This window comes from Lonchura striata, chromosome 19 (assembly GCF_050655825.1).
Source record: "Lonchura striata isolate lonStrDom1 chromosome 19, ASM5065582v1, whole genome shotgun sequence".
NCBI classification, from domain to species: domain Eukaryota; kingdom Metazoa; phylum Chordata; class Aves; order Passeriformes; family Estrildidae; genus Lonchura; species Lonchura striata.
This window is the reverse complement of record NC_140721.1, coordinates 3,373,492-3,391,916: the sequence shown is the minus strand read 5'-3', so window position 1 is coordinate 3,391,916 and position 18,425 is coordinate 3,373,492. Positions and strand designations below refer to the sequence as shown.

General features: G+C 52.2%; 2 protein-coding genes and 1 long non-coding RNA gene across 16 annotated transcripts in view; 2 read left to right on the top strand and 1 right to left on the bottom strand.

The window, feature by feature from the left end:
• Positions 1 to 3,003: 3,003 nt before the first annotated feature.
• On the top strand, positions 3,004 to 9,475 carry RFLNB (refilin B). The gene is made up of 3 exons (XM_031506432.3): positions 3,004 to 3,253; positions 4,470 to 4,579; positions 6,849 to 9,475. Exons 1-3 carry the CDS (start codon positions 3,050 to 3,052, stop codon positions 7,171 to 7,173), a joined length of 639 nt encoding a protein of 212 aa, XP_031362292.1. The 5' UTR covers positions 3,004 to 3,049; the 3' UTR covers positions 7,174 to 9,475.
• LOC146765766 (uncharacterized) lies at positions 8,748 to 12,669 on the bottom strand. Its single transcript, XR_014949542.1, has 3 exons — positions 12,587 to 12,669; positions 12,370 to 12,501; positions 8,748 to 11,577 (listed from the first exon to the last, which is right to left on the bottom strand). It is a non-coding gene; the product is annotated as an uncharacterized LOC146765766 (long non-coding RNA).
• Positions 12,670 to 14,064: 1,395 nt separating this feature from the next.
• The window catches only part of RPH3AL (rabphilin 3A like (without C2 domains)), a 40,888-nt gene continuing 36,527 nt past the window's right edge, over positions 14,065 to 18,425 (top strand). For 5 of the 14 annotated variants that reach the window (XM_085557262.1, XM_085557260.1, XM_085557261.1 and 2 more), the window contains exon 1: positions 18,201 to 18,345. The gene's annotated coding sequence lies outside the window, so the exon portion shown is untranslated. Of the gene's footprint in view, positions 14,226 to 16,341; positions 16,461 to 16,577; positions 16,689 to 18,200; positions 18,346 to 18,425 lie in introns of those variants that run through there. The other 9 variants (XM_085557259.1, XM_085557257.1, XM_085557258.1 and 6 more) reach the window with 6 other exon arrangements.

The window sequence follows — 18,425 nt, the reverse complement described above, 5'->3', positions numbered from 1 at the left end:
GGTACAGTTTGAGACTTGAAAAGAGTCAGACTTTCCGAGAGGGCAGAGTACACGTCCTGAAAAGCAGAGCCCCTGTACGCAGTGACTCAACAGGATTTGAATTATTGAGCAGTTAAAATTCTGCTTAAACACTTCATCCTAGCAGGCAGATTGGCAGGTCTGAATCTCGATGCTGCAGGACACCCTTGGGTGGGCTGCAAAGCACAGAAATGAGAACATGGAAGGGCACAAAAAATTATTACTTGGTGTCAAGCCACGCCAGAATGGGAGGTTTTTTTTGCTGGTAAATAAGGAGCAGAAAGATTTCCAGGACTCTGCTTATCCCAGGCACTGAGATTCCTCTCTCTTGGACCCTGATCCCCATGGGAGTGGCTGTGGGAGCACCCACAGCTCTCAGAGGTGACTGCTGGGATGTGCCACAGCTCCCCCCTCCTAATCTGCACTTAGTGGGTTGTTGGCAGCGTGGGTTTTCGCCCAGGAGCTGCACAGCAGCTCTGAAATGATGATTGTGTTCATCTGGAAACTGCTCCAGTGCCTTCCAAGGCATCTGATTTCATAAAGGGCTTTTATGGGTGATTTTGGAGCGAGGAGTGATCAGTTTTCCCATTGCTTGCAGAGACCAGCATCTCTTTTCTTTTGGGGGGGAGGAGGGAAATCAATTTAAATTAAAAGGAAGAAAACACCTGTCCAGCACATTTGCTCAGACCCCAAAGATTTCAGTCAAAATTCTTAATGTTCTTTTTCTTTCCATCTGCATTTTTCAGCAAAGACAAACAGCCTCATAGTATTTCTTCAAAGGAATGTAAATTCCTTGAGGAAGTCTCCGGAGTTCCCAGCATCGCATAGCTGCAAACCACAGACGCCTACGGCTGAAAGTTCTGCTCTGCTTTTAATTTTGGGGCAGGGAAGGAATTTTTTTTCAGAGGTTTGGGTTCACTAGTGCTGGGCCCATCAGCCCAGACTGCTGCTTTCTGTGCAGGGGAGTGTTGACTTTGGCCGGCTGCAGAGTTGCTTTCCCTCCACAAGAGTATTCCCCCACCAAATCTGATGACATGGCGCAATTATTTCATTAGGATTTTCCAAAAAAGGTTCCCTCTCTCTCCTGTAGTGCTAGTAAGAGCGTTTCCTTCTGTTCTCTCGTTTCGGCTTCGGCAGCTTTGCCTGGAAAACGCAATTAGGGGCGGCAGTGCTGCTGCCTGAGCCCGAATGCTCGGGAGTGGGGAGGGAGGAAGCAGCCTGGAGGGAGGACCTGGGGGGCTTCACCCCCTTGGCAGACCCCTGCTATTGGGGAAAGCACCACCGGAGGTGGGGGCAGCCCTCCTGCATCTGGCAAAAATCAGTGCTGCCCAAAATCCGTGCTGGCGGCACATTGGGATGGTGAACTCGGGGTGTGTGGGAGCGCAGCTCATCGGGCATGGTCCCACAGAATCCCAGAGTCATTTAGGGTGGAAAAGACCTCCGAGATCATCGAGTCCAAGCCGGGAGCCATCCCCACCTTGTCAGCCACGCCGGAGCGCTGGGTCCGGCCTGGGGACTCCGCCACCTTCCAGTGCCAATTCTGGGGTCACCGGGAGGGCAAGGACAGCGGGAGGACGGGGACAGCCGTGGGATACAGGGACACGGGTGGGACACGGGGAGGCAGGTGAGACACGGGAATACGGGGGGGACACGGGGACACGGGTGGGACACTGGTGGGACATAGGGATACGGGTGGGACACAAGTGGGACACTGGTGGGACATAGGGATACGGGTGGGACAGAGGTGGGATACAGGGAAAGGGGTGGGATGCGGGGACACGGGTGAGACACGGGGATACGGGTGGGATACAGGGACACTGGTGGGACACAGGGACGAGGGTGGGATGTGGGGACACAAGACACAGGGACACTGGTGGGATGTGGGGACACAAGACACAGGGACACTGGTGGGATGTGGGGACATGGGTGGGACACGGGAACACGGGTGGCACACAGGGACACTGGTGGGATGCGGGGACACAGGGGGGGCACGGGTGGGACGTGGGGACACGGGTGGGATACAGGGACACGGGTAGGACGTGGGGACATGGGTGGGACACGGGAACACCGGTGGGGCGCGGGGACACGGGTGGGACACGGGTGGGACACGGGAACACCGGTGGGGTGCGGGGACACGGCTGGGACATGGGTGGGATACAGGGACGCGGGTGGGACGCAGGGACACAGGTGGGACACGGGTGGGACATGGCCGGGACACGGGTGGGACGCGGGTGGGACACGGGAACACCGGTGGGACACGGGTGGGACGCGGCCGGGACACGGGTGGGACACGGGAACGCCGGTGGGACACGGGTGGGACACGGCCGGGACACGGGTGGGACGCGGGTGGGACACGGGAACACCGGTGGGACACGGGTGGGACACGGGAACACCGGTGGGACACGGGTGGGACACGGGTGGGACACGGGAATGCTGGTGGGACACGGGTGGGACACGGCCGGGACACGGGTGGGACGCGGGTGGGACACGGGAACGCCGGTGGGACATGGGTAGGACACGGCCGGGACACGGGTGGGACACAGAGACACGGGTGGGACGCGGGTGGGACACGGGAACACCGGTGGGACACGGGTGGGACACGGGTGGGACACGGGAACGCCGGTGGGACACGGGTGGGACACGGCCGGGACACGGGTGGGACACAGGAACGCCGGTGGGACACGGCCGGGACACGGGTGGGACACGGGAACACCGGTGGGACATGGGTGGGACACGGGTGGGACACAGAGACGCGGGTGGGACACGGGAACGCCGGTGGGACACGGGTGGGACACGGCCGGGACACGGGTGGGACACAGAGACACGGGTGGGACACGGGTGGGACACGGCCGGGACACGGCCGGGACACGGGTGGGACGCGGGTGGGACACGGGAACGCCGGTGGGACACGGGCGGGACACGCCCCCCGGCCGTGGCCCCGCCCCGCCCGCCGCCGCCGCCCGGGCGCAGCCGGCGCCGGGAGCGCAGCGCGGGCAGCGGCCGGGCCGGGGCGGGCAGCGGCGGCTCGGCCATGGTGGGGCGGCTCAGCCTGCGGGAGGTGCCCGACCTCCCGGACATGAGGAAGCGGGGCGACTCCGGGCTCGACAGCCCCGACTCCGGGCTGCCCCCCAGCCCCGGCCCGGCCCCGCCGCCCTGGCTGCTCCCCTCGGGCAGCCCCGACCGCGCCGCCGCCAACGGGCTCGCGGAGCCCGAGCCGCCCGCGCCCTCCGCCGCGGTGAGTACCGGCCCGGCCCGGCCCGGCCCGGCCCGCGCTGCTCCGCCCGGGACCCCGCGCATCCCGCGGGAGGGGAGGGAGGGGAGCCGCGTCCGCCCGGCCTGGCGGCGCGCTGGAACAGCCGCTGCAAGCGACACCTCCGGCCGGAGCGGCTCTGCCCCGGCAGGGAAGGGTCCCGCCGGGAAGCCGGGGCTTGCACAAAGCTCTGCCGGCGAGGGGAGCGCCTCTCCCTCCCGACCCGGGTCGCGGCCGGGGCGGCATCGCTGCGCGGCTTTGGAGATCCCCGTGGAAAGTGAGCTCCCGTTATTCCGGAGCAGTAACTTTGTCGTGCATAAACTGTGGTTGCAGTTAATTTGTTTTTTCACCAAATAGTTTTTGGATGTTGAGCTGCTGGTACAAATACTTTGGAAACTGCAGATCTGGAGGAAAAAGCTTTTTTTCTACAGGGGTGCTGCTGTGAAATTGGAAAAGGCCATAGGAGGGAAAGATGCTCACAGCCCCCCGATAGTAAATACACGTGCAGAGGTGGCTTCAAAACCGCACACGGGTTGGGTTCCGTCCCTTCGGGGCTGCTTTGGTTTCCTTGGGCTGTGGGATTCGGTGTCAGCTCGTGGTGCTGGGTGTCAGGAGAGGAGCACAGGGACAGGCAGTGAATCACCCGAAATGAGTTAATCCTTCCCAGCACTCGGTGTGTGAATTAGGTTGGATTTAATGCCTTCAAACAGGAGCCGGAGCGTAGCTGTGGAGCAGGGAGGTGGCTCACGGCGAGGTGGGCTGTGATAATTTCCTCCGTGGTCTGTCCGTGGGTGTATGGGGTGAATTCAGCAAGGAGAGGGCTCTCAGACACCCCTGAAATGTTGGTTATAACTTGAGCTTGGGTTCATACAGCAAACAGACTGCACTGCACAGGGGGCTTGCATTCCTCTCTCATTTATTTCCCAGAGTGGCTCCTCTGAATTAAGCTCCTGAAGTGAGGACCTTGTCTTCAAAAAATGCTCCTGGCCACCTCTAGGATGCTTTGCACCAGTGTGGAGTCAGGCCTCAAGGATGCACCTGTAGCACATCTTGGTCTAGCAGATCCTCCTGCACGTCAGTGTGAATCTCAACAGCTCCATGCCAAGTGATAGATGAATCTGTTTTCCTGAGAACGTGCTGCATTGTGACATAAAAGGTACAACAGCATGGTAGCATAAAACATTTTGCATTTCTTTTGCAGAGCTCTGTGTTCTCCCCCAGCCCCATTCTCTCCAGCTGCCCTCCAAGATTGTGTCCTTTATCCTTTGGCGAAGGAGTTGAGTTTGACCCTTTACCAGCAAAGGAAATAAGGTAAATATTGTGTTACAGTCATCTCGTTTGGAAGGAGTTAGAGGAGTTAGCCTGTAAAGGAGCAGTTAGGCCTTATCAGTGCCTGTGAGTCAAGTTAATTTATTTGCAGAGCCATTGTTCACTGCAGCTGTACATTCCTGGACCTGGACATTTGTACAGGCTAAAGGAGTGTTCAGCCTCTTTTAATCCCACCCATATGGTTGTTTTGTTGGTTATTTTTTCCAGGAAGACTTTCTTATATTTTACTCTCCTGCTTTTCCTTCCTTGCCCTACTCCAAAATGTTGCCCTTCAGCTGATTAACCACAAGGTAATCGTGAGGGAAGAGCTTCAAAGATCTTTCTAGGACTGTTTCATTAAGGGAAAGAAATTTTACTCTTTCAACCTCCTGTTTTTTTTAATAAGCACTTTCTATCTTAACAGCTATGGCTGATTGTGTGAACTAAAGGAAGTGGTAACATTCAGAGGAGTGCATAATTCTCTTTTTTTAATGCACTGCATCGCTTCACAGCCTGTGAATTATCCCTTTGAACACCATGATTTGCAGTAATGAGAAAAGAAGGCTCCCAGTTGATGACTGTGCAATTAGAGGGAGGCTGATAAAATCAAATGGAAGCCTAATGCAGGGGAGGGTAGTGAGAATTATGTCCTGGTGTGGGGAAGGAGCCTGTGCTGTGGCTGGAATTGGAGGCAGTAACTCCTTAGTTAGTGGAAAAGCCAACACAGAGTTGTCACTGTGTGAGGGAGGTGAAAACTTTGTTTTGTGACCCAGGCACAGAGGATTTGGGTGTGCAAGCTGGAGTGTTTTCCTGCCAGCTGAATCTTCAGGAGTTTGTCTTCGGAGAGTGCCCCGTGCCAGGGGTGATAGCAGAGCACTCCCGTGGGATTCCTGGCAGAGAAGAGCTGAGGAGATAACCCAGCTCAGGGGAGTTGGGATGTTTGTGTGCCAAGCCTAAAGGTGGATCAAGGCCTCTGGCTTTGGGAGTTTGCAGGAGGTTTGTACGTTCAGAGATCAGGGCTGAGAAGAAGTTTTGGTAGTGCTGGCAGCTGGGCTAAGTTGTGATAATCCTGGGAATGCTGCTAACATAAGGCTCTTTTCTCATCTTGTAAATGTGTAAAACACCAGCAGATGTTTCTGGGTGAGGTGAGGTGGGGTGAGGAGCCACCCCAGCACCCAGCAGCTCCTCTTCCCCACACACCCACGAGCAGAGCTCACAGATCCCCTATGGCAGCCCATCCTCAGCCCTGCTTCATCCACCTCAGATGTCCCATGTTTGATGCCAGAACACATTTGTGCAAATATGAAACCTTGTTCTTTAATTGTAAAAGTAAAGAATCGCTGGCCTGAGACTACACAGAGTTATTTCTATGGATGAGGTCAGCAATGTTTATAGGCTGTGTTTCTGTGACTGGAGCTTGTCTCCAACAGAAATGCTCTCCTAGCTACCAGCTACAATTGCACTGCTGCAGTCAAACCTCTGTAGTTATATTAGAATTACTTCTTCCTCCCTGTAATCACTGCTTGGGCCCCTCACTTTGGGAAGGACGTTGAGATGCTCGAGCGTGTCCAGAGGAGGCACTGAGGCTGGTGGGGGGCCTGGAACACAAATCCTTGTGAGGAACCACTGAGGGAGCTGGGGGTGCTCAGCCTGGAGAGAAGGAGACTCAGGGGTGACCTTGTCACTCTCTACAACTCCCTGAAAGGTGGCTGGAGTCAGGGGTTTGTCTCCTTCTACAAGCAGCAGCCGACAGAACGAGAGGATATCGTCTCAAGCTGCGCCAAGGGAAATATAGGAAAAAGATTTTTGCAGGAAGGGTGATAGGATATAGGAAGAAGTTAGGATGTAGGATATAGGTTAGGAATATAGGATATAGGGAAAGGTTTTTTACAGGAAGGGTAATAGGATATAGGAAGAAGTTAGGATATATATATAGGTTAGGAATATAGGATATAGGAAAAAGTTTTTTAGAGGAAGGGTGATAGGATATAGGAAGAAGTTAGGATATATATATATATAGGTTAGGAATATAGGATATAGGATGTAGGGAAAAGTTTTTTACAGGAAGGGTGATAAAACAGTGGAATGGTCTGCCTGGGGAGGTGGTGGAGTCACCATCCCTGGATGTGTTTAAAACAAGCCTGGAGGTGGCACTGGGTGCTGTGGTCTGGTTGAGGTGTAGGGCTGGGTTGGACACCTCGACCCTAAAGATCCCTTCCAGCCCGTGCCTGTGCCTGCCTATTGAGCCCGAGCCCGGCCTTTCCCGCTGCAGGTACACGTCCTCGGTGAGGTACGACTCGGAGAAGCGCTTCATCGACGGCGTCTACCTGCCCGTGGGGCTGAGCGTGGCCCGGTGCAGCCAGACCGTGGTCTGCGTGCCCGACTGCTCGTGGCGCAGCTACAAGGCCGAGGTGCGCCTGGAGCCGCGCCACCGGCCCCGCCGCTTCGCCAGCACCACCATCATCTACCCGAAGCACGCCAAGACTGTCTACACCACCACGCTGGACTACAACTGCCGCAAGGCCGCCCGCCGGTTCCTCTCCAGCGTGGAGCTGGACACCTCCGAGTGCCTCGGCGCCGGCCCGGACGGCTGCTGACCCTCGCCCCCCTCGCTCTGGTCCGCCCCTCACGGACTCCACGTGCTCAAACTCCACAGACCCTCTCTCTCAGCTCCCAGCTCCTGCTTCCAAGCGTCACGGCGGCCCCGAGCGCGGTTTTCTGCGGGAACGTGACTTAGCAAGGGACTTGGCCTCCAAAAGCCGCGAGTTCCCTCCCCTTCCCCGCGGTAATCAGGTGAAAATAACGGGAAGTGATTTCCCAGAGGGAAAGTTGGCAGGTAAGGAAGAGTGTGGGGTGGTGCCCGGCAGGTGGAGATCCATTTGGTGCTGGTGGCGATGTGCTAAAAGTAAGGGTGGTTTGCCCTCCTGCAGAGATCCACCAGCTGGTTTGGCCATCTCAGTTTAGATCCTGTTTTCTCCAGAAGAACCGTCCCCTGGAAATTGCTGGAAAAGGCTAACAGACAAAACCCCAGAATTCTGCATCTAACACGTACAAAAATGTTAACGCATGGCATTCACATTTCGTGTGAAGGTGTAAATTGGGAAGAAGAGGGGTTCTGAGCAGAGCGGGAGTTGAGCTGCTTCTGCAGCTCCAGGCAGCAGAGACAGGATGCTGTGATTCCAGTTCTTAGGGTGATGAAGAACCTGTGTTCTGGGTGTCACACAAGTGTTTCTGTGCCTGCAGCAGGGCTTGTAAAAGAGAATACCAGACTAGAAATTATCCCTGTGTTGTTGGATCTTGGTGATGTGGAGGTAGAAAACCACAAGTGCCTTGTTTTTGCCCACACAGGCCGTGTGCACTAAAGGAGCTGTAAACCAAAGCAAGATTCAGATAAAATGCTGGTCAGAGAGACCCAAAATGGCAAAGGAGGTGTTGGATTGGGTGTGAGACACTGTTGTGGTGGGGTTGGGAGGAGGTAAAAGTAGCAAGGGACAGGCGGGTTTGTAGTGCATAACAAAATCCAGAGCTGCAGCTCTGCTTCCCCGCCGAGCTTGTCATGGCACAAATCCGTGTCCCGGGGATCAGGGATGTCACTGGGATGGGACAGCCTCTGCCTGTCTGCAGGCTGCTGGAAAACCTCTCCTGAGTGCACGATGAGTTTGGGGACCAAAGGGAATAGCTTCAGATACTATGAAAGTCTGTCTGGATGTTACGTGCGTTCGTTTATCGTGTGCCTTGATGAAAATAAGACAGAGAGGTTTCCTTCTTTTCCCAGATTTTTTTTTTTTTCCTGTTGACAGAGCATAGTGTGGAGAGCATCTGCTTTGGGGAGCGTGGGTTGAGCTGGTTTTTGTGTGGTGTAGTGTCTCAAAAACACCTGACAGACCTGACTTAGCTGGACACGGCTTTTCCACGTATTCCAAAACTCCCCCGAGGTGTGGGTGTGCAAACACCAGTCCTGGAGCAGCTTTTAAAGAGGACTTGGCAGAGCACAGCCCCAGGGGTGAGTTTTGTCAGTGGCAGCCTCGGGAGGCTGTTCCTGAGCTGTGCTTAACGTGTGTTTGTGCAAGTGTGATGGATGGTGTGGAAGTGAATCCCAGGGAACTGAAAGGAGTTGGGAGATGAAGAGTGCAGCAGGAAGGAAACCTTGAGTTTGTAGGGTTTGGGGGTTTTTTTATTGTTGTTGTTGGGTTTTTTTTACTTATTTATTAGCTCAGAAAAGAACATCCTTCACCTTTGGTACTTGCCTCAGAAAGGCAGCTCCTAAAGCAATCCCAGGATGAGAGAGGACACGGGCGGGCGGGCAGCGCTCCGGAGTTGGAACGCTTTGGTGTCAGGCTGCAAGACTGGGGACATGTGTCTCAACCAGGTGATGCAATTGTCCCCAGCTGTGCCCCAGGATGTCCTTGTGGTGTAACAGAAGGCCCAGCTCACCCCACAGCCCGTGGGGTTGCACACTCTGCTCTGCGGGGCCGGGTCGCTCCATCCCTCGCTCCCGCAGCGGCGGCTGCTGCTCACGGATCCTGGGAGAACTCGGACCCTGGACTGCTCCCACAAATGCTCTCCCAAGGAATCCACTTGGAACAGATCTAAGAGGAGGTTGTTTGAAATTGTAGCCATTAGCTGTTCCTAGTTAGAAGCAAAATAACCCACAAAATACCCCTCACGCTCCGGTTTTAGGATAAAGCACCTGATTTTTATAAAGCAAGCAAACTTAATGTATACCTCTTAAGAATGTTTTAATTGGTAGAGATACCTTTTAAATTATTTATGTTCCAACATTTGCAAAGCTCTGATTAGCTCTGTGCAAGTGTTCTGGTGTCTGTGATGTTTCCCACCCCTTCCTTCTGATTTTCAATTTGTCTTTTACTTTATTGGTAATAAATGATCTGAAAACCATCCTGCAGGGAAGTCTCTTTATTTCTCATTCAAAGCTTTTCAGTGTTTATTGTGGTAGTTACTTAGAAATAAATACATAATATTTCCTGCCAATCCCAGCTCCCCTCCTTTCTCTTCTATTTTTATTTACATATTCTAGGAGGGTGTTTCCTATATAAAACTGTCTATATTAAAAACCAAACCAACACCAAATGTTGTGGATTTGTCAGTTTAGTAAGACATTGAAAAAGTTCTTTAAAGGCAGCTGAAAATCCTCTCCTTAATGTGTTTGAGTCGTTCATCTGGTACAGTTTTACTTTTAAAGAGAGTTTCTGGTACGAATTTCAGCATATCCTCCAAGTGAAGAACTAATCCCTTTCAAATATAACATGTATTTAACCAGGAGGAATTTATTTTTAAAATGTAGATGCTCAAATGCTGCATTAGTAAACACAGCAGAAACATAAGATTAGAGTGTGTTATGCATTAAACCTTATAAAACCAAAAGAGATGATTAGAAGCTATTGTGTTGAGAGAAATGCTGTGGTGGTTTTCTGGATGCTTAATCTGTTCTTTTAACCTTTCCACATTTTGCAGGCGTGCTGATTTTGTTAGTGACTCTGGCAGAGCAGGAATGGATGTAATTGAACATCAGTTAATTAATTCCTAATGGGATTTTTTGCTCACTTTTTATTGTTCATCTGGTTATGTGCTTGTGGAAGCTCTAGAGTTGCATGTAATGACATTATTGGGGTCTGGGGAGCCATGGAGCTGCTCCAAAGCTGCTGCTTCCAGCAAAAGGCTCTGAGAGCTTTTGGGTATCCTGGAGTTTTGAAGTATTAAACAGGAGAAAAGCCACTTATAAACATCAATTCTGTATAAAAGGGTCGATTAAAAAAGCCATTAAGAAAAAACTTTACAAGTCAGCACAGTGTCTTGCAGGGGAGTTCAGGGAGGCTTTCAGATGTCACCTAACTTTGAAATGCTTCCTGTAGTGAGGGCTGGGCTGTTCTCCTTAAGTACTGGCACGACACTCTGTATGAAAAACATTATTTTACTATAAAAATGTGAAGTAGGCGAGTACAAGGCTGTACCATGTGATTTTTAATTCATATTGGCCCAACGAGTTTCTAATTAGCACCCACAATTCCAAGGAAACCCTGTTGTTCTGCATGTGCTGTTTCCCTTTCACGTGTGCTTCTCCAGGATGTCACATCTGAGGGTCTGAGAGAACCAATTTGGATTACAAAATAAAACACTCAGCCTAACAATTGGATCGAAAGCCAGGAGGTGAGGGCAGGATTCTCATGCTGACTTTGCAGCTCGCCCAGTTTCAAGGAAGGTAAGTTCATGTGCCTGGAAATAATTTCAGCCTCTAAACAAGGAGTCTGGTTCTTCTTTTGCTCACAAATCTGCGATGTACAACGTGAATGCCTGGAAAGTTTAGGAGTATTATTTGGAAATAAACCAAAAGCAATAATTAGCACAAACACAGTGTGGAACAGAGCACTTCTAATTGTTGATGCAGTCTGAGTTGTGTCCATATTTTAACAGGTTGGGTTGTTTTTTAAAATAAAAATGTCCTTTCCTCCACACAAACACAGTGAGGAACCACTGCTAAAATACAGAAATTATTGGGATTTTGGGTGACACCCCTGGTGCAGCTCAGAGGCTCCTGCAGCATTCATTTCACAGCAATTCCTCAATCAGCAATCAGGAATTTTTGCTCTTCCAGATAACGAACTGCAGGAATCTCCTTCACCTGCTGCTGCCGTGGAGGGATGGGGAATTCCTGGCAGCTGGGACGTGCTGCTGGATATACAATTCATACCTTTTCCTCCTGTTCACCCTATAAACACGCAGCCTCTCCCTCTCTGCCTCTGCATCCTCCAGAATCCCATCCCAGCGGAGGATTTCACTCAGCTGGGCGCAGAGACCTTCCTCTGCCCCACCTGAACCCAAAATGCTGCCAGCTGATGCTACAACCTCGATTATTTTCACATCTTCCTGATTCCCCTCTGCAGTGTTTTGGGCTGAGTCAGGGTTCCTCCCAGGAGCTGGGATTTGAAGCTCTGGAGGGGAGTGAGTCCGCTGCTTTCTGGGTTTTTGGTGCTGTTTTTCTGCTGAAATGATAAATGCTGTTAGCAAAAAATAAGTGTTGATTCTGAGGGTTTCCTGCTTAGTTCATAAAACAAAAATAAAACGAGGCAACTGCTTTCTGTGCCTTAATAAAACCCCAAATCTACAGGAAAAATAGTAATGGCCCAGAAATCTTATTTTTGAGTAGGAAATAGATATTTTTCCGATTGGCTGACATAGGGATTGTCACACCTGTAAAATGTATTTATTGAAGCTGTTAATGCATTAATAGCACTTCTGCGCTGGCATTAAGTTCACTGTGTTTGCCTGACTCAGTTTTAGCAGGAAATTGATTCTGAGTTGTTGGAGATTTTTTTTTAAGCTGTATTATTAATTATTGTGTCATTAACACAGTGAGCCATGTGATTTTTTTTTTTTTAATAGTACAATTTCTGGAAACTTTCAGGCACTTTTTGTACTAAGATGGGGGAAATGAATGGAATGATTCCTTTTCACAGAAAATTTTTTGAATTTTCCCTTCCTTTTCTGTAGTTTTACCAACCACTCACCCTTACCGACAGACCAGTGCTGTAACCCAGTGCAAAGGTGAATATTTAAATATCCCCTAAATACTAACAGCATCCCAAATCCCGGGCAGTTTATGGAATTCTCTACTCCCTGGCAGGTGCCTTATGCCTCCTACTGCTTACTCGGTGTAGTTACATGCGCTCCATCTCTGGGATAAATCTGTAGCTCGAGAGGAAAATCTGTGTATAAGCAGGGGGAGGTTTTAAACCACCATCGGTGCTTTCCTGGGAAAAGCTGCCTTTTCTCACCTGCCCTCGTGCTGGCAGTGGTGGCTCTCCTGCCTGGTGGCTTCGTGCCAGCCGCTGGAGCAGGTGCCGGGTCCCGCCGCCTCCTCCTGCCCGCATCCCTCCGCATCCCGAGGGGAACGGCGCTGGGATGGCCTGGCAGGGAGCAGGGGGAGAACTCAGCGTCCTCGGCGTGGCCTCCCTGCTGTCTGTGCCCCTCAGCCCTTCCTCTCCTCCTCACCTTTCCCCTCTCCTCCCCGCAGCCTTCTCCCCTCCGCGGCAGCGCTTTCCCTCCCGGCCGCGTCTCCAGGGCAGCGGTGGCACAGGGACGAGCCTGGGCTCGCCTCTTTGTCACTGCCGTGCCCTTGTCCCCTGTGCGCGCAGTGCTGGGCTGTGCCTGTCCCTATCCCCTGTCCCTTTCCCCTGTCCCTCTCCCCTGTCCCTTTCCCCTGTCCCTATTCCCTGTCCCTTTTCCCTGTCCCTTTTCCCCTGTCCCTATTCCCTGTCCCTTTTCCCTTGTCCCTTTTCCCTTGTCCCTTTTCCCCTGTCCCTATTCCCTGTCCCTTTCCCCTGTCCCTATTCCCTGTCCCTCTCCCCTGTCCCTCTCCCCTGTCCCTTTTCCCTGTCCCTTTTCCCCTGTCCCTATTCCCTGTCCCTTTTCCCCTGTCCCTATTCCCCTGTCCCTTTTCCCTTATCCCTTTTCCCTTATCCCTTTTCCCCTGTCCCTTTTCCCCTGTCCCTTTTCCCTTATCCCTTTCCCCTGTCCCTTTTCCCTTATCCCTTTTCCCTTATCCCTTTTCCCTGTCCCCTTTCCCCTGTCCCCTTTCCCCTGTCCCTTTTCCCTGTCCCTTTTCCCCTGTCCCTTTTCCCTGTCCGTTTTCCCTTATCCCTTTTCCCCTGTCCCTTTTCCCTGTCCCTTTTCCCTTATCCCTTTTCCCTGTCCGTTTTCCCCTGTCCCTTTTCCCCTGTCCCTTTTCCCCTGTCCCTATTCCCTGTCCCTTTCCCCTGTCCCTATTCCCTGTCCCTTTTCCCTGTCCCTCTCCCCTGTCCCTTTTCCCCTGTCCCTTTTCCCCTGTCCCTTTCCCTTATCCCTTTTCCCTTATCCCTTTTCCCTTATCCCTTTTCCCCTGTCCATTTTCCCTGTCCCTATTCCCTGTCCCTATTCCCTGTCCCTTTCCCTTATCCCTTTCCCCTGTCCCTTTTCCCTTATCCCTTTTCCCTTATCCCTTTTCCCCTGTCCATTTTCCCTGTCCCTATTCCCTGTCCCTATTCCCTGTCCCTATTCCCTGTCCCTATTCTCTGTCCCTTTTCCCCTGTCCCTTTCCCCTGTCCCTTTTCCCTGTCCCTTTTCCCTGTCCCTTTTCCCTGTCCCTTTTCCCTTGTCCCTTTTCCCTGTCCCTTTTCATCCCAGCCCCGAGGTACTGCAGGATTTGCAGGGGAAGCACCAAACCCCAAATCATCCCAGCCCTTCACCACACCTCAGCCCTGTAAATCAAGGTGCTGTGGGAAACTTCTCTTTCCCTTCCTTCCTCTTCCCGTTTCCCTTCCTCTTGCCCAGTTTGCCTTTTCCTTTCCTCCCTCTCCACCAAACACAATTTCAGAGGCAGCAACATCTCTCCGAGGTTTTTGGGGCTGCTGCAGCCCTGCCCTTGCTTCTGTTTGGTTTTTGGGGCTGCTGCAGCCCTGCCCTTGCTTCTGTTTGGTTTTTGGGGCTGCTGCAGCCCTGCTCTTGCTTCTGTTTGGTTTTTGGGGCTGCTGCAGCCTTGCCCTTGCTGGTGGGAAGAGCTGTGAGACCCTCACAGATCAGCACGTCTCCTCCAGAGGTGAAAATCCTTCCTCACACTTCAGGAGCAGCTGCTGAAACCGTGCTCCTCTTACAGGTTGTCTCCCTGGGATGGTTTAATCCCTTTTAATCCCTTTTCCTTCCTCTTTTCTCCTGCTCTGTTGGCCCTGCTGGTGGCACTGGGACAGGCGGTGGCATCAGGCTCCCGCTCCCACCAATGCCCAGGCAGCAGGGGCTGGCAGTGATGGGGATTTTGGATGCTGGACAGCCTCCAGAGGGTCCCCAAAGCCTGTCTGTGGATGAAAGGGACAGTGACACAGGACAGGAGACAAAGAAAACGGTGGCAGCAGTGATGGGATGTAAATTATTCATCCAGACTGGGAAGGCAGCGTGGTATTTTTGGAAAGGGATTACTTGTTGCTAATGACAAGTGGTGGTTGTTGTTAATTTTATTATGATAAAAACCTGACTCGCCAGCCAAAATTAGAGCCCAGTGGGAGCTGCTGGCCTGAGCTGCCTGTAAAGAAAAATCATCTTCTGCCAGCTTTTCCCTGGAATGCCAGGACAGGTAGGAGCAGCTTTGTCCTGGCTGACCTGACCCTTCTGCTGCTGCAGGGGCTGGGAGCTGGGGTGGCCCTGGCAGCAGATTAGGTTATCCTGAAAGGGCATCATCCCCAGGCAAGCTCTGGTGCACTTTTTGACTTTGAATGCAACTACGCTGAGAAATTTCCCTAAATTTTTCAGTTTATTCCCAAATGTGCATCATTTTCCCGTGTCACAGAGGCACAGAAGTTGTGCATGGATCTACACACGGGCTACTAAGGAAGCCTTGTGAAAAGTTCTTGTGGGTGCTGCAGGCTCAGTGTGAACAAAGAAAAGAGAATTAGACCTGAGCCTTGCCCATGCAAGAAAATGGGATCAGAATTGGGAATTTTTCTTTAAAACAGGTTTAAAAATAAGCAGATTTTGCTGTGAAGCATCAATATTCTCCCAGCGTTCGCTTTGTCTTGTACACCCTTGAGCAGGTGTGCTCTGTAAACAAGACCTTTTTTGGTTCAGATTAGGGACAGAATCATTGACATTTTATTAAGGAGAGGTAATTAGAGGGACGAACACAAATTGAATGAGAGGATTGCAATCAGTGCAACAGCTTGGAGAAAAGCCCTGGACTTCTTGCTGTGAATTGTGAAGCAGCTGAAGCGAGCTGGGGCAGGTGGGGAAGCAGTGCCAGGCAGCTCCGTGCCACTTTTCCTGGGAAATGGCTGCTCAGAGATCAGGATCCAGCCAGTCTGACCTCCTGGTGTTCACCAGCCCAGTGTCCAAACTGGGAATCCTGGAGCACTCCAGCATTCTCCCACCTTGGACCATCCTGCTGTACAACAAAGCTGCTTTTAAACAGCCGTGGTTCCCCGGCAGGACACCACAGCCACGAGTTTAACCTCACCAAAAAGCTGCTCTGTTGCAGCATTTTTGAGAGAAACAGGACATGAATTATGAGATTGGAGCTACTCCAGCCCAGGCCTCAGATTTGGGCCTTGTGAGGCCTTCAACCCTCTGACACAGTTAAAAATTAAGAGTTTGTGGCACAGTTAGAAATTAGGAGTTTGTGGCACAGTTAGAAATTAAGAGTTTGTGGCGCAGCTAGAAATAGTATTAAGGTGTGGTGGGGACCACTGGGCTGTCTGGGTGTGAATTAGTATAAGTATAATCAGAGTGTCTTTGTAACTGTAAACTATGTAGAAGCTTATATAAACTACCATCTTATCTTGAATAAATGGAGAATGTTTAATTAACCACATTAGTTCAAACCAGCTTCCCATTTTCCTAAGATTTCCCTGGCTTTTCTGCTCTTTCTTCTCCTTTCCTTGAGGAGCATCCCAGGGTGACACAGGGGAGGAGAAGGGAGCAGTGAGGACATGCACGGTGCCCCTGGCAGAGCCCTGGTGAGCCTGCAGCAGGAGGTTGTTATCCCTCCTTGTCCTTGTCACGGGGAGATTTCAAATCTCTGGCAGCTGTGATCTGGTGAATAATTCAGCAAAACCCATCACTGATAAAAGAGAGACTGTGAAGGGTTCTTTGGGTGGAACTGGAAGTGCCTGGCTTCTGAGAAACGAGTCTATTAAAAATTGACTCCGTGCTATCAAAGATAAGACCTGAATTTAGCCTTTAAAAATTTTTAATGAAACGTTATATTTATTCTCTGTGGCACCAAGGCCCAGCCTTGCAGATTCTGGAGCATCTGTGAGGATCCTGACAAGCAAATTCAACAGCAGGATGGATGCAGGCTCTGAGATGTGTGTCAATTCCCTGCCAGCACAGCTGGTTAAACAAGGTAATTTATCTTCTTCCTGAAGTTGGCTGAACCGTGTGTTTAATTTATTTATATTATTGACTGCGTGGAAGAACTACCCTGGTGCAAAATGTCATCGTCAAGTGTTTTCTTACACAGAACTGCAGGCTCTGTGTGCATGCAAAATGCTTCCCCTGATGGATTTTTCAACAGTTGCCTGAACCAAAAAGAAAAATATCTGCTTGGACTGGAGCTTGGCCCAGGTGAAAGGTGGCTGAGGGTCCCTGAGCTGATCCTGAGGGCTGGTGGGTGTGTGGAGGTGAAAGGGTTTGCAGAGGCTGCAGATTTTTTTTCTCTTTGCAGATTACGGGCAGTAGAAACACAATTTATTTTCTCTTCCTTTCTCTTTTCCCTCTCTCATTCCCCCTCCCATCCCCTCCTGTCACACGGCAAGTTTCCTCACAGCATCAACTGGCCATGGAGACAATAACAAGCCCAAATTCCTGTGTTCCAGTGCAAGGGAATGATTGTGTTCCTGTGATTTGCTGTTGACTCACCGCTGTCCCCTCACAAACCCAAATTTTGCTGCTATTCCCAGCAAATGTCTACAATTGGGATTGCTCAGGAGGTTTGGGCCCTTCAGTTTTAAAAGGTCTGAGCCCCCTGTGCTTGTCCCAGGTGGCCTTGTTCTGTTCTTGGTGTGAACATTCTTTTAACCCTGTAAAGTTCACTTTTTGTTTGGGTTGGATTTTTGTTTGTTTGTTTCTTGTGTGGATTTTAGGTTGGTTTGCTTTTTGTTTGTTTATATATTTTTCTGCTTGTTTTGTTTGTGTGGGTTTGTGCTTTGTTTGGTTGGGTAGTTTTGTTTTGTTTCCGTTTTAGGTGGAGTTTTTTGTTGTTATTGTTTAGAGAAAATTTTTGCTTGGTCTTTTTCGGCCTTTGTTTTGGTACCACCTTTCCTTGTTTATGGTTGTGTGCATTTTTCCCGTGGGTTCTTGCTCTGTTTTGGGATGCACATCTGGCTGTGCCCACGGCCCAGAAAAGGTTCTGGGGCACATCTGGGTGTGCCCACATCCCCCTTAGCGTCACCTGGATCACATCTGGATGTGCCCACAGCCCTGTTCTGCTCCTCGCAAACATCTGGCAGTGCCTGGAGCCTCACACAGGTTCTGGGGCACATCTGGCCTTTCCTAACGCACATCTGGCTGCGCCCACATCCCCTCCAGCCTTTCCCAGTGCACATCTGGCTGCACCCACATCCCTCCAGCCTTTCCCAGTGCACATCTGGCTGCACCCACATCCCCTCCAGCCTTTCCTAACGCACATCTGGCTGCACCCACACCCCTCCAGCCTTTCCCAGTGCACATCTGGCTGCACCCACACCCCTCCAGACCCTCCCTATCCACATCTGGCTGCACCCACCCCCCTCCAGCCTTTCCCAACGCACATCTGGCTGCACCCACACCCCTCCAGCCTTTCCCAGCGCACATCTGGCTGCACCCGCACCCCTCCAGCCTTTCCCAGCGCACATCTGGCTGCACCCACATCCCCTCCAGCCTTTCCCAGCGCACATCTGGCTGCACCCACATCCCCTCCAGCCTTTCCCAGCGCACATCTGGCTACACCCACACCCCTCCAGCCTTTCCCAGCGCACATCTGGCTGCACCCACACCCCTCCAGCCTTTCCCAGCGCACATCTGGCTGCACCCACATCCCCTCCAGCCTTTCCCAGCGCACATCTGGCTGCACCCACATCCCCTCCAGCCTTTCCCAGCGCACATCTGGCCGCGCCCGGCGCGCTGCGGAGCCAGCAGGGGACGCGCGGCCCCGCGGGGCGCGGAGGGCGGGCGGGGCCGGGCGCAGGTGCGGCTCCGTTTCCGCCTCGTCCCGCCGGGGCAGCGGCTCCGCCGGTGAGGCCGGAGCGCAGGTGGGTGCGGGGGCAGCGGCTCGGCTCGGCTCGGCTCGGCCCGGCCTGACCCGGCTCGGTTTGGGGCGCTCCGGGCGGAG